Source organism: Larus michahellis, chromosome 1 (genome assembly GCF_964199755.1).
Source record: "Larus michahellis chromosome 1, bLarMic1.1, whole genome shotgun sequence".
In the NCBI taxonomy this organism is placed as follows: Eukaryota; Metazoa; Chordata; class Aves; order Charadriiformes; family Laridae; genus Larus; species Larus michahellis.
The window spans coordinates 25336595-25351695 of NC_133896.1; the positions used below are offsets into that span (position 1 = coordinate 25336595).

The following is a 15101-nucleotide window of genomic DNA, read 5'->3' on the forward strand; positions in this document are numbered from 1 at the left end:
AAACTACAAGCTCATCCCTTCAAGTAACTGTGATTGCCTGATTAATGCCAGTCCGGCACTGATTCACTATAGCAGCAATATTGACTTAATTGACACAGTTGTATTCTTTGTGTTGTTTTTAAGCTCAAAGTTATCTTGAAAAATCAGCCTGAGATGTAGCTTTATACCAGCCACCTTTTGTTTCTCAAAGGCAATGTTCATCAGCTGTTTAGTGTGAAATCTTTGTGTTAATATCCTTCTCAGTTATTACTGCTGGTCACCGATACTGCAGTTTTAAGATACATAAATATAGAAGAAATAACACTGTTTTGAGCACCTGATATACAAATAATTATGCCAGAACTAGCTAGTTAACAAGTAGTTCTATGAGCAGTGTAAATAATGGAGCATGTTTGTGATGGACTCATAGGTACTCTCAAGGGTGGATTCTCAAGTGTTTAATAAGAGAAGAGCCTATGCCGCTGCCTTTTTCTCAGTGGAAACCCTAATAATCTCTGCCTGCTACTTAGCTGCCTGTTTTCATGAAACTTCATATATCTGAGATTTCCACCCCAGTGTGTAGATGGTTGGCATTAGCTAAAAGTTTCAATATTCTTAGCAAGAAAAGAGGCAGGTGAGCAAAACAGAGAGAGCTGATCACGTCAGTCTTGTCTCCTTAGGTAAAAGTGATTGATGCATAATCTCCCATTACTCTACAAGGGTGTTTTCAGGAAAATAGTTCTTGGCTTCAGATCATTGTATTCAAGAAGAAAAAATGAAAAAAAAATTATTGTCCAGACATGCAGCAACAAAGGCACTTCCTTGCAATACAAGTAGCAATAGGGAGCTGAAACAAGTTTGTGGTGGACATCATTCAGGAATGGAAGGCAAAGGAGTTCCTGGAAGTTACAGAAATTGTGTTTATATATTGTACATGGAGTTGTACTAGTACTGGAGCAAGAGGGGATTGTAATTTTATGAGACAGTTTCCAGCATTTTCTTCTTAGGAAGAGGAGAAAACCTCCTGAAAATGTGGTTGTGATACCCACCCAAATGAAAAGAGAATCCTGGATGCAGGAATAGGTAGGAGGGGAAACCGACAAGACAATTTACTACATCAGAATGCGTGTGGGAGAAAAGGAAGGCTACCAAAGTCATGAAAATGTCTCTCTCTGGCTCAGCTTGCCTGTATGATTTCTATGTACACATAGGAATAATCTTATAAGTTCTAATAACAGTGCTGGATTAATGGGTGAACACAGACACATTCAAAGCGTGAAATTGATATATTCTGTTGGTGGGACAGGACAGTAGTCCACTAAGAGTTAGGATTCACTAGAGAACGTCTCAAGGAGTACCAGGGCAAACAGTGGTGGTGGCAAACTTATTTTCAGGTTTTAATACATCTTTAGTTTGCATTGCGTATACAGTTTTTCATGCAGTAAATCCCATCTGTAAAGCAGATAATTTTCTACTTTTCTTACTTTTTTTTTACTTTTCTTGAGTAATATGCTTCATGCTTATATATACACCCACCAGTTAACTCCATTTCTTGCAAAATCGAGAGAACACCTCTAGGTGTGTCTTCAACTTTCCTAAGCACTTAAGGCAACTAGTTTTCAGGACTTCCTTTAAATAGTTATAAAACTACAATTGCTGTAAAGTTGGAGATGATCACACCAGAGAATGAGCAAACTTTCAGAAGGGAAGTGTACAATTAGCATCCTTTAAAATTTTGTGAGACAGTTGAGTGGGCAGAGGAGAGGCAGGTGTGGCTGGCTGGGGCTGAGTTTCACGTGAGCACAGACTGGCTGGGAGGTGCTTTTTTTTGTGGGGGTCTGGGTGCAGTTTGTGCACATGTCAGGGTGGGAAGAGCCAGGATTCCGGTGGTGAGCTCTGGCCTTTGAGATTTTTATGTATGGACATGTCATACCATGCATACCAACGCATGTTTTCTATTCAAGAGCTCATTGAATGTCCTGTGTAGCTGTAGGCAGTGACTCAGGACTTCGCCAGCTCCTGAGGACACAGAGCAGATGGGTAAACTGCTTTTATTTCTGCAAACACTCATATGTCACATACTGCCTTTTTGCATTAGGCAATCTGGAGGAAATGCTGTATAGCTCTGTATTTTTGCACGTAGCCTAGTGAGGCTGGAATGTTTTACTGTAACCTTTGTTCTTACCATAAGGAGAATAAAAATACTTGAATGACATTCAAATACTGTTTGTTTGGGTTGGGTTTTTGTTCTGTCTTGGTGTCTAAGTGTTGAGCAAAATTGCTAAGGCTTAGATTCAGCAAAGTATATTAATGTTAAGAAGATGCAAAAGTGTTGTAGTTCAACAAAGAACTTCAGTATGTGCCTAGTTTTCTTTATAGTGACAGTTTAAAATGTACTGCAGTGTCCTCATGGAGCACTTCATTTATTTTTTATGAACTGTATTTCCTACACAAGCTGGATCTTGTTCTTAAAATGCTTTTGTGTACTAAAACATTTTAAAAGATACTTTCTCCTATAGAAAAATAAAATAGGGAAAGAAAGGCCTGACATTTTTTATTTGTGTTCTGTTTGTTTTTAAAGCATTTTTGTGCAATGGAAAGTTTCACAAGCACTTGCAAGAAATTTTTGTTCCCATGGTCATCCGCTACATCGATCTCATGGAATCATCAATTGCCCAGTCCATTCACAGAGGTCTTGAACAAGAGTCATGGCAACCTGTCAAGTAAGTGCTTTCTACAAGATCTGAATAAAGCACCTGCCTATAGCGTTCTGTCTAATCAGGTGTTCTCCCTTGTTGTCCTCTAAATATTCTATTTTTTATTGTATTCCTACATTGTTTATTTCTTCACAGGAGCATCACCAACAGTCTTCCTAATGTAGCTCTTCCAAAAGTTCCAAGTTTGCCTCTTAATCTTCCACAAATACCTAGCTTTACTACACCAACCTGGATGACTTCTTTGTATGACTCCACGTGTGTATTCTTCAATAACCTTCTGACTGTATGTCAGCTCTGCATGGCCTTGCTAGTGTTCTGTGCAGCTGTATTTGGATTGCATGGTGTTTATCATCTCTTAGTTGACAATTATTGTTTCTTGGGAGTGAGCCAAGCATGGACTGTTAGTGAGTTGCGCTTTCTAGTGCATTAAAATGTAGCAGTCTTAAACCTGATAACTTACAAAATCAACTCGGCAAAGGTCTGTCATAGTATGAGTGGTGTTTAATACCCTAAGCAGCCTAATGACTCTTCTGAATTAATGAGTAGTGGGGAACCTTTTGGATAATTGGGTTTGGATCGTGGTTTTGTGAAGGGAGGCAGCCCATCATATTTTGCATGGGTTTGATTAACTCATTGTATATTGGTTCTGAAAATCACTGATTGCAAATATTGTCATTAGATTAAATATCTATGTCACAGGGAAATAGTAAAAGGTTAATAAACAACCAGAATAGAAGTACATCCATTTCCTTGTCTGAAAAAATATGTATTTCTTTTTGTTTTCTCCCCAACATTTCAGTGCTCTTTTCTTAAAAAAAAATTAAATAGAGCAGACATGCCCTGTTCTGTGGGAATATTCCCATATTTACAGGCCAGATTTCTTTGTGAGGACACATTCATATACGTCAGATAAAAGCTCAAGAAGAACCTTATTTTAGCTAAAATTGTATTAAGAAAGGATGAATGTGAAAGACTTCAAGAACACGCGTTCAAGATGCAAAGCCTGATAATATGATTTGAGGCCAAGTTTTATGACAGAGTTAGATACTCGTAACAAGTTCTCAGATCCATTACTGAATGAGTTGACAGTTTGTGCTCTGCCAAACTTCTGGCACTTGTCTGTTGAGTATTATGATTGTTGTTCTGCTGCTAATTCCCCTAAAAGTTGACAAAACTGCTCTTAGTCCTTGGCTTTGGTACCTTTTGTATATATAATAATGCTAGGTTTCTCCTGATGTGCTTACACAAGTCATTTCAGCTTTCAATACAAACTAGTTGGTCTTCTGCTACTCAAATTCCTCTCTGTTATTCACATGCTTTCGAGGGTTACTTTTTTTTTTAAAGAATAGCTTTCAGATTTAAGAGTTGTTATAATCTTAGATGTGGTCTTCTTACAGTCTGTATTATAGCAGCCCCATCCAGTAAAAATAGCTTGTAGGTATTAAAACTTGTGTATTTTGAATATTGAATTTATAATTAATGTATCATAAATATGGATTCTGGTTGGAGGATTGTAGTGGTGGGTCTTTCCTAAATGAAGGCTTTGGTGTACCAAGAAATTCCTAGACTGTATTGTCAAAAAACGTGCAAGTGTAGTAAAATTGGCTCATCCCCCTTGCACATCTGGTATCAAGGTTCATGGTGTGTATGGCAAAGTATGCGTAACAATCCTAAACTAGTAAGTGTGGTTTTCAAAGCGTTTGATGAACGCTGAGGTTGACGTGAGCTGTAAGCACTTGCCAGCAGGAGCTGTCACTCTGCTGCTTCTCAAGAGAAGTGGGGATGAGCACTGTCCCCACTGCGATGTGGCTTCTGTAAGGCCAGTATCCCCTTTCAGCCGCCCCACACAGCATTCGAGAAGAGCTCTGCCGAGGTGCTGGCTCCGCTGTAGGCAGCCTCTTCACATTCTTTTTCCCTAAATGTAGAGCTTTGAAGTTGTATTTTATTAAATGTGTATAAATTACCATTCAAGATTGCAGGTAGTATTAAGATACCGTTGTAATACTGTGGAATTCAGGTAGTATTTTAAGAATCAGCTTACCTATGTCCTTCTGAAGAGCCAAGTAACTTCTCAGAATGGCCATGTATTGTGTTTGTATCCAAAAATACAAGCGAAGGCACTGCAAGCCATTTATTCTTCCTCCCAAGTTGAGGAGTTTCCTCTTTCCTGCTGGTTATGGTATCTCGGTTTCCACAGAGGAAGTCGTTTACTTTCACTGTTACGTAAAAGAAAGGAGGAGCATTTTATTTCCCCCACTGCTCCCATGCCATCCTTTTCAGGAAAAATAAAGCTTCCTCTTTCTAGTTAAATTCTCCAATTGGGAGTAGCCAGGCTCCAATACTTGTTAAGCAAAACCCAGTGTTTCCTGTCAGTTTTCCTGTGATGAACGCCCACCTTAAATGGATTAGAGTGACATATTGCATTGTACATAGAGCCAGCAGAGGCACCTAAATTCAGGACCCCCAGCCCAGCTTTTTCAGGTATCATGGGTGGCTCCTTCTCTCCACTGACACCCCCAAGTCCTTCTCTCCCAGTCCGCTCTGCTCCCTCCTCCCAGCCACACAGCTGATGCTTTCAGAAGAAGATGACTACGTGTGACACTGTGCTGTGCTGGACTTCTCTCTTTCTCTTTAAAAGTGGTGATTTTGGCCAATTAATCATTATCAATTTGAATTACACAATGAAGAATCTACAGGGGAAAAGAATGAGAAAAAGCAGTCTGTGACCCAACCGAGTTATAGTTAAATGTCTACCAAGAACGCCGAGTCCTGCGTCTATTTTTTCTGCAATCAGAAGAGATTTCATATTCTCCAAACTTTACTAATGTTCATGTTCATGCTCTTATGTTCATGTTTAAGTCCATTCATATTCAACAGAGCTGTTATGTGCCTATCTAAGAAGTATTGCTGAAAAGCAAGAGGTGAAAATGTATTCACAGTTAGGCATTTCTTTGTGTGCTTTATTGATGAAAACAGATTTTCCCCTCTTTCATGTAAAAGTTGCTGCAATTCTTTTGAACATTACTAGAGAAGATTGTTTGTATTTTTTAATTAACTGTAGCTTTTTTTATTCCTTGTTCATATATTTTGGAGCAGTAAATGTATGCTGCTTACAACAGCACTTAGGAAGATTGTTACCTCATTTTCAGTTGTTTTGGCGTGACCTTTTATTATTGGCATTGGAAAAGGAGATATGAAAAGGGGAAAGTGTTATGAGCAGTAGTCTGTTTGTCTTGATTAGTCTCAGGAGAGGACAACTCAGAGGACACCTTGGCTAGACATGCAGAGCACTGTGGATTACTGTTCCATTTGGCTGAAGACAACATCCTTAAAGAGCAAAAAACTTTGAACATTCTGTAAAAGCTTCTAATCAGCCAGAATGAGGGTGTTTTTTTCCTTGCTTAATCATTAATTCAAATGTACTATTTTAAATTGCATTTTTGTTCCATTTCATGTTTTAAATTTAATTTCTCTGAACCTTTTCTGAACCTGGCTTTTAAGTTAGATTTGTGGGTGATTTTAGATGTTTATGGTTTAAAATACATTTTTTTATTTTCAGTGCAGACATGACATAGATTCACTGACCAAAAGTATTGTAGATAGAGACATGAGGTTGTCTGTTGCTATCTGGTGCTGGTCTAGAACATCAGGTTTAGCAAAACTCAAGGCTGGGGCAACATGGAATAAGATACATGCCTGCAGGAAAATAGTCCTGTCTTGTCTTCCAGCCAAAACAGGTAACATCAAAGGAACTGTGTCAGCTATATTTTTTCCAGCTGTGGCTCAGCTATAATGAGGGACAAGGGGGACCACCTGGAGCAGTCGCGATGCTCTGATTGTGATATGAAAGACTCTGGCCTGAATGTGTATGAGCTGTCATGCTGCACCTCTCTGTGTGTCTGTGCGTGCTGAATAAGTCAGGAGGTGACATTTCAGTGCTGTTTTAGAGGGATTGCATCTGCAGTGCCACATACGTTCCTGCTGTAGTGCTTGCCTACAGCAAAGTGGAAAGAGGCCATGGTTTGCATTTTTAATCATAGAATCATAGAATAGTTTGGGTTGGAAGGGACCTTTAAAGGTCATCTAGTCCAACTTCCCCTAAAATGTGCAGGGACATCTTCAACTAGATCAGGTTGCTCAGAGCCCCATCCAACCACACCTTGAATGTTTCCAGGGATGGGGCATCTACCACCTCTCTGGGAAACCTGTACCAGGGTTTCACCACCCTCATTGTAAAAAATTCCTTCCTTATACCTAGTCTAAATCTACCCTCTTTCAGTTTAAAGCCATTACCCCTTGCCTTATCACAACAGGCCCTGCTAAAAAGTTTGTCCCCACTTTTCCTGTAGGCCCCCTTTAAGTACTGAAAGGCTGCATTAAGGTCTCCCCGGAGCCTTCTCTTCTCCAGGCTGAACAACCCCAACTCTCTCAGCCTGTCCTCGTTAGGAAAGGTGCTCCATCCCTCTGCTCATTGTTGTGACCCTCCTCTGGACCTGCTCCAACAGGTCCATGTCTTTCCTGTGCTGAGGGCTCCAGAGCTGGACACAGTACTCCAGGTGGGGTCTCCTGAGCGTAGAGTAGAGGGGCAGAATCACCTCCCTTCACCTGCTGGCCACACTTTTGATGCAGCCTAGGATACAGTTGGCCGCCTGGGCTGCAAGTGCACATTGCAGCTCATGTCCAGCTTTTCATCCACAGTACCCCCAAGTCCTTCTCGGCAGGGCTGCTTTCAACCCTTTCATCCCCCAGCCTCTATTGATACCAGGGGTTGCCCTGATGCAGGTGCAGGTGCAGGACCCTGCACTTGGTCTTGTTGAACCTCATGAGGTTCAACATGGGCACATGTCCCTCTGAATGGCATCCCCTCCCTCAGGCAAGTCAACCACACCTGGTGGTTAGTGGATACCATAGCTGTGCTCCTTCTGAGAGGGTGATGAACACCGATTGAACTCACCTCTTGGGGTGGTAGGGTGACTACACCCTTTCTGCACTCCCTTCCACACCAGCTGCCACACCAGGCCCTGGCTGATGCCCCACGCTCTGTTGGCCACACTCCTGGTCATTCACCCTCCCCAGGCTGCTTTTTGTAGACATGGAGGTGGTCACGGTTGCTCTGGCAATGCCCCAGCCTCCTCAGCACCTCCCGCAAGAGCTGCCAGTTCCTGGCTGGCTGTCCACTGCCCTGGCATACCCTCGCTTCAGGAGAACCCTTTGTGTGCCAAGATCTGCCACTGTGGGTCAGGCCGGCTCTGGAGCAGCTCCCCTTGGTGACTGACAGCTAGTTTCCATTACACCGTGTTTAAATCTCCCACCATTGCTCTGGCAATGCCCAGGCCTCATCAGCGTGGATGGGTATTTAAAAGTATAGCCATAAGACTGATGGAATAGTGAAATTTAGATGATCTGCTTTCTGTAGAATAAGATTTTTTGAATATAGCCAGTTCCTATTGAGCATCCAGGAAGTCCAGTGTATATTGTGGGCCAAATTTCTTTTCTTTCAAAAATACTAACATGCAGGAAGAAAGAAGAATCAAGAAACATGCTTTGGTTGCTTGATCCTCAGGTTGCCTCACTCTTGAACAAGTAGGGGGAACAGTGAGGTAACTCTGTCCCTAGTATCTTTGAGTTCTGCTCCATCCTCCCCCCTCATCTGCTCATGGAAAATAGAGAGATGGGGCAAATGCCATTCACTGTAACTTGAAAATCCTTTTCTGTTGAAGAAATTCTCAGTTGATTTTCTGAGCACCGAATATACATCTTGAGAGGGCATAAAGGAATTAAAGCTGGAGCTCAGAAGCTGGAGATTCACAAAGCACACAGAGCTGGTGCCCTGTTTTGTAAACAGTCCCCACAAAACACTCATGGGTAGTAACTCAGTAATAACCTTGAAAAAGGATAAATGCAGTCATTTATAAAATCACCATCATTGCCCTTGGTAAATTCTACAAAAAATGGAAGCCATCTGAATTTAAATCTTGTGGTTGATTGAGAATGTCCTTAGATATTTAATATTTCTTCTATATTTTCGTATCTCAAGCCACCCTATGGAGTTTGACATCTAGGCAAGAAAGACATGTTCCGTGTCTACTCTGGAGCCACGTGTGTGCTGATCTTGCAGCCAGTGTGTGTTATTAGTGGACTGTTTGACTAATTGCTACCGCTTAGGTAACTGGCAAGCCTAGTGGGAGGGTGCCTTTCCAGCTGTCAGTGGATAAGTGAATTGCTTAGGAGACTGTATGCAGCGCTTAAGTTTAATATTTGCAGGGTCTTGGAGAAACATTATGTCTTGGACCTTTTTTTGCAGTGTTCAGTATGATGCAAAGTATAAAGCCATAAAATAATGTAGATTAAAATGGACCTCTCGAGATGCCTGGTTCAATCTCACAGTCAAAGTGTGACCAAATACAAAGTTAAATTGCTGTTTAAAAAAAAAAAGAAAAATTATATTTGTCTCTTCTAATCATTGGAAACCTTCTCTTACTGCCATGACCTGATTAAAAGCGGTGGACAACTAGATAGTACCTTTTGCGCAGCAAAACAGTGGAGTTTGTGCTTAATTTCAAAAGTATAGATAACTGTATTGAATATAATTTTTTAAAAAAGAGTACCAGTTCAGTTTCCTGGTAGAGCAATATTATTCCATTCATTAGATTGAAGTAGCTTTACCATACACGTTCAAATAAAAACTGTTCAATAGCCAAGAACGTGCCCCATCCCTTCGCAAAAAAATGGTTCTGCAATTATGGATGTAGATTCAAATGCTTTGCTGGTTTGATTTGAATGCAGGAATTCCTCCTGCTGCCAGGAGGAGGTAAAAACTATGTTTGGCTCTTCATGTTACACTTTGTGAAGTGACATAGCCAGCTCCTAGTAGGGAAAGAAAATCCATAGATGGTACAATCACTTCAGGTTGTTGAGGGATGTGCTGACAATTAATACCATTTCTAATGCTTTTACTGAATAAAGACCAGAAAAAATCCTAAATAAAACAAGCATCTGGTACAAATAGAAGTAAAAAATTGATTGAAATCACAGGTTTCTGCTGCATTTAACAAACAAATCCAATGATTGTGTCTGGATGTGTGAACTAGGAGAAAATAGGTGATGTTGTAGAGGTTTATTTTCCTTCCCCATCTTACTAGTATAATATGTTAGCCAAATTCAAATATCATTGAACAATGCTGAATAAAAAATTGAAGAATCGGACCTCAAAATGATATGAAAAGAGAATGAATGAATTAGTGTTTCTTGCAGAATGAATTAGTGTTTCATGAACCTGTGTCTATTGTTACATTTATTATAATTGTGAAACTTTATTTGGTAGTATAATGAATCCAAATTAAGTGGCTACCGGGGAGTGAATGTGCATAAGAATACGTTGATGTTATTGAGAGCACATTAGTCCTGCTGAGTCCTAAAGAATTTCATTTGGAATTCCATTAGGCAAAAAAGAAAAAACTATGGAACAATAAAATATGGTTAAATTGTGTAATCTGATGATGAAAAATGGTAGTTCTGTTTCTTGAGAAAGTATGTTTTGTTGTCTAGAAAAAATGTGTTCTTGTCAACTGTAATATACATACTGAGATTGTCCCCATTTCTGTCCCTATGTAATTTTTCTTCTTTTACCCCAGTTATCTCAAAAATTTACTAAGTCACTTTTGAATCAAATATTGTGTATAACGTAGCATCTACAGCTTCACTCACTGCCAGTACACAGGAGATGCAATGAAATCTTCAATATTTGGTTATCACATAACTTAAGAAACAGTCTGTCAGGATTATAAACTTTTTAAGGAGTGTTGGTGGTTTGTTTTTCTGAATTAACCTTAGCGCTGTATAAAAGTGCTTCCTATTCAGGTCTAACCTAACAGGTGACGTCCCTATGCAAGTTGTAATCTTAGCAGTCCCGTGGGCCTTTTTCCTGTTTCTGCTGTTTTCTTTCAGGAGCATGATACAATGTAAAATTAACAATTACTATTTAAAATAAGTGGGAGAAATATGCGTGATATCAAAAAGGCCAGCCTGAAACTGTGGGATATCCTCCTATGCGTAGTGAAGACATCAAAGCGTGCACCATTTAAAACCAAAGCCAAAGTCAGGGTTGGTTGGTCAGAGCCAACCTTTTCCTTAGGCAGACACCACTGCTCCCAGCCTGTCACCCGCTGCCCAGCCCTTGCTGGCTGCCCCCTTTGCCTGGCCCAGCAGCCCCTTTCGCCACTGAGATGGTGTTGCAGAAGACAGCAATGGCTCTTAAGTCATGGTAGCCTTAAGGGTGGGTCTGGAAGGTGGTGGGGTGCTGTGAGACCGAAGCAGTGCTCCTCTTCCATCCGTGCTGCCTCTTCGGAGCCCTCAACATGAGCTGTGCTTTGCTTCACTTCACCACCCCCTGTCTCGGTTAACCTGGTGTGAACCGGTGGTGGTGCAGCTGTCTGAGGGGTGCATTAGATGGTCACATATTAGAGGTCCTTTGTTTGGTTTTTTTTTCATATGACCCTGCTCTGTCCTGAGCACACTCAGCTCTCACTGACTTCTTCTATGAGAGATGGGGTCACTTTGATATTTTTGTTCTTTTGTCATGAAGCAGAAGAAAGAAAATGGCAGTAGTGACATATTTAGACTATTTAAAACTTTTTCAGTCTGAATTGAGACTGTCAGACAGAGTTTTTGTTGCTTGTGTCACTTGACATCCTGGAATGCCATGCTGAGTAGCATTATGGCTCCTTAAACAGTAACCCAGGCATTGCAATGCAGCGCATCATGGAAGTGTAATTAATCCACAATGACAGTGGAAGTGTAACTGTAGTTACTCCTAAGATCAGCTTTAAATTGTTGTGTCTTATCAGAAGCAAATCCCTTTAAATGTAACGTTCAGTTCAGGGTGGAAGAACTTTAAAATCACATGGAGAATCTGAGACTACATAGAGCTATACTGATCCCCTGTTTGTTTGTGCACAGATTTCTTTAAATAGTTCTTCTTCTCTTTTTTCCACCGGTATCTGATGTTATTCCCTCAGTTAGACTTAATGAGTTTTTATCAAGGGACTATTTGTCTGGGTGTCTCTTTTACAATATTACTACTAGCATCCTCATTTCTTTGGTAGGCTTATCTACCAGAGTTATGAAGGCAAGAAAACATTGGTGCAAAGTCTTCACTGTTTTGAAAAGGTCCTTACTAATTAATAATGCCTTTACCTTTTATTTTTCCTGTGTTGATCTGAAATATGACCTACTTCATTTTCCATGTTCCCCATCATTCCATCTACCTCCCTAGCCTGTCATATTTCTCAGCTAACAGATGAGAAAACTTTACTTTTTTCACCCTAATGGGAATTATTTTAAATTTTCCATGACCATTTTTACATTCTTGGAATAAGAGTGTCAGTGCTATGAGATACAGTGAAGTGATGTGAAGGAGGAAGATGGTGTGATAAGGAAATTGTACTACCTTAGATAATTCTGCGGCAACTGGGATAGACATCCATACATTTATCTTCTGTTTCTTGGGGGCTTTGTTTTGTTTTGTTTCTTATAGAAATGGCTCAGCTACGTCAGAAGATCTTTTTTGGAAACTGGATGCTCTGCAGATGTTTGTTTTTGATCTTCACTGGCCAGAACCAGAATTTGCCCACCATTTAGAGCAGAGACTCAAACTCATGGCCACTGACATGATAGAAGCCTGCGTTAAAAGGTACAGTTGAAATGATCAATTAAATATTGGGAGACATTTGAAAATTAACATAGGAATGGCCATACTGGCTCGCAGAGGTACATCTGTACTAAAGTCCTGTTTCCTGCCGTGGTCAGCAGCAGACGAATAGGGAAAGGTCATAGGAATCAGGGCAACTGTAACGCGATCATGACTTGTATGTATTTCCCAGCATCTGCCAATCGTCAATTTGGCAACATCTAGGAAATACCAAGGAGAATTTCTACCTATGTTGTCCCTTGGAAGTCGATAAACCAAATCTCTTCTATTCCATATTTGTGTCAAATATTAGCAAATGTCAGAATTCTACTAAAAGAAATCCTTTTTCTTTTTGTACATTTCTCCATTACTATATTATTCTTTATTTTCACTTCATAATACTACTTAATTTGTCATTATTTTAGAGTACTGTCTGTAAGAAATATATTACAAACTAAAGACTGTACAGCATTTCTGCATTTATACAATAAACAAAAGAGGACTATCTGTAAGTCATCCAACTGAAACTAAGTTTCATGTCACTGAGCTTCTGGCAATTATAGAAAATACAGCGTTGTTTTATTCTTGAGATTTATCTTATAAGTATATTCTTTTAAATTAAGCATATGTGATCTAAAAAAATCTCTGCCATAGCTTTCAGTACGTATCATTGAGTTTAGAATAAATATCTGTATATCTAGAAAATTGACAGGGATCTCCTGTTAGGTGCTTCAGAAGGCATGATCCCACATACAGAGAAAGCTTAGTCGGGATACATTAAAATATTGATTTAAAAAAAAAATACATAGAAGAATGGGGAAAAATAAAGAAAGCTTGTAGACAAATTAATAGTGTCAATCAGAAAATATACAGCATTGATAAGGAAGACTAAAGAAACAGAGCCTTTAAGATCCAGTAAGATTAAATCTGATAATATAATATTTTATTATTTTCTGTTAAAAATGTTAGGAAGAAGGAGAAGCTCAGGTTTAGTATATGAACCTATTGCTAGAGCTACAGTGATGAAATCCTGACATCTTTGCTGCTTGCTTTTCTAAAGAATAAGAAGATTCTGGTGGCATGAAGGTTTAATTAATATTACAGAATGATCCTATTGTCAATACATAAAATGTATTAATATTTTAGAGTTAATGCATAACATACTAGTGTTAATGCACTAAGTATGTTTTAGTGTGGTCAAAGATACTGCACGTCAGGTAACAAAGTAAATAAATTATATCCATAGGATGGACTGTATTAGACAGTAGCAAGTCAGAAAAGAATGATAGAACTATTCCATTATAACTCTTATTGTGATACTAATATGATCTATAAGACTTATTAAAATGGAAATACGATGCTTCTGTTCCCATCTTCTTAAAATATTGTGACAATTTTTGGTATTCACATCTAAAAATAAGGTTGGCAATAAAAAATTACTTTTATATTTATATATTCTGAATTATTATAATTTATTTCAGTGACATTGCTCCTTATTTACACTGGTGTGAGAAGAAAATAGGCTTTTTGTATTGTGTATCTCCTGATACATCTTACTTTTCAATATAAATATTAATATTTGCTTAATAAAAACCCTCCTTTTCTTCAATAAAATTATCTTTTCTATTAAAGCCAGAAGAGGCTTTTTTTTAATTATATTTCTTAGAAGCAAGTATTTGGTACTATAAACCGCATTTTAACATAGAAGTGCTGGAAAAGATGGGGTATTTTCATTGCTTTAAAATGTTTTTAGTTATCATACAAGGAAGCGTACTGTTATCTAGTAGGCAAGAAAGTAATACTTTTGTTATTCAACTGAATTACCTGAAGTAGTGCAGAACCTTGAGATTACCACCAATGCAATTGTTTATTATTGAATGGGTAGACATTCTACGCTTACAGATTTTTATTTCAAAGATGTTCTCACATGCATGTACGTTGTTACTCCAACATGTTTAGTAAGGTTTATACATTTGTACACTGGTTGTTCAGAATTATCAGAGAGACTCATATAATGAATTGTGTTTTATAAATAGAACAAGAATTGCATTTGAACTCAAGCTGCAAAAGACAAACAAATCAACGGACTTGCGTATCCCTTCTTCTCTGTGTACAATGTTTAATGTCTTAGTTGATGCTAAAAAACAGACGGCTAAACTCTGCATCCTGGATGGGGGGCAAGAGGTAAGTGGAATTTTGTATGTTTAATTCGTGTGTTCGGATAATCTGAAACATCTCGCACTGCAGACGGTCCTTAGTAGATTAATTTCAAAGTAGCTGAAGTGTGTCACGTAGCTCTGTTTGTACAGGAGCATGCATAGACTGCTCCCTAGAAGCATCATGCAGGACACAACCCCTCATCTTCCACCAGAGAAGACACAGAGTGCTTCTGTAATTTATTTGCTTTGACCTGTGAGTCTGCTGAGCGTTCAGAGGATTTCTTGACTCACAGCCCCGCCAGGAATTTCTCTTGGGTTGCAGCAGAGAAACAGCCCACTTCAGGACTCTTTTGTATTAGTAAAATAGAACCAAAACATTGTCCTTTGCAGCCAGGTTTTAAACCAGTAAGGTTTGTTTTTAAATGGCTCATATACCCATCGTTCATGCCTGTATACATGCTGAAAATAGAGGAAAGAAATAATCAGGTAATTTAATGGGATTTTTTATTTGGTCTCCAAGGACAGGGACCATTTTGGCAGTAGTCTGCTGCCAGGATG

At 39.2% G+C, this 15101-nt stretch overlaps 1 protein-coding gene across 12 annotated transcripts in view; it reads left to right on the forward strand.

The window, feature by feature from the left end:
- The window catches only part of CADPS2 (calcium dependent secretion activator 2), a 321334-nt gene that overhangs the window by 263564 nt on the left and 42669 nt on the right, over window positions 1-15101 (forward strand). For 7 of the 12 annotated variants that reach the window (XR_012588624.1, XM_074597183.1, XM_074596347.1 and 4 more), the window contains 4 exons: window positions 2561-2702; window positions 2832-2951; window positions 12232-12387; window positions 14421-14568. Coding sequence is in view for 10 of the 12 variants with exons in the window: in XM_074597183.1 (XP_074453284.1) it covers window positions 2561-2702; window positions 2832-2951; window positions 12232-12387; window positions 14421-14568 (566 nt within the window). In the remaining 2 variants the exon portion in view is untranslated. The remainder of the gene's footprint in view (window positions 1-2560; window positions 2703-2831; window positions 2952-12231; window positions 12388-14420; window positions 14569-15101) is intronic. The other 5 variants (XR_012588637.1, XM_074596625.1, XM_074596715.1 and 2 more) reach the window with 1 other exon arrangement.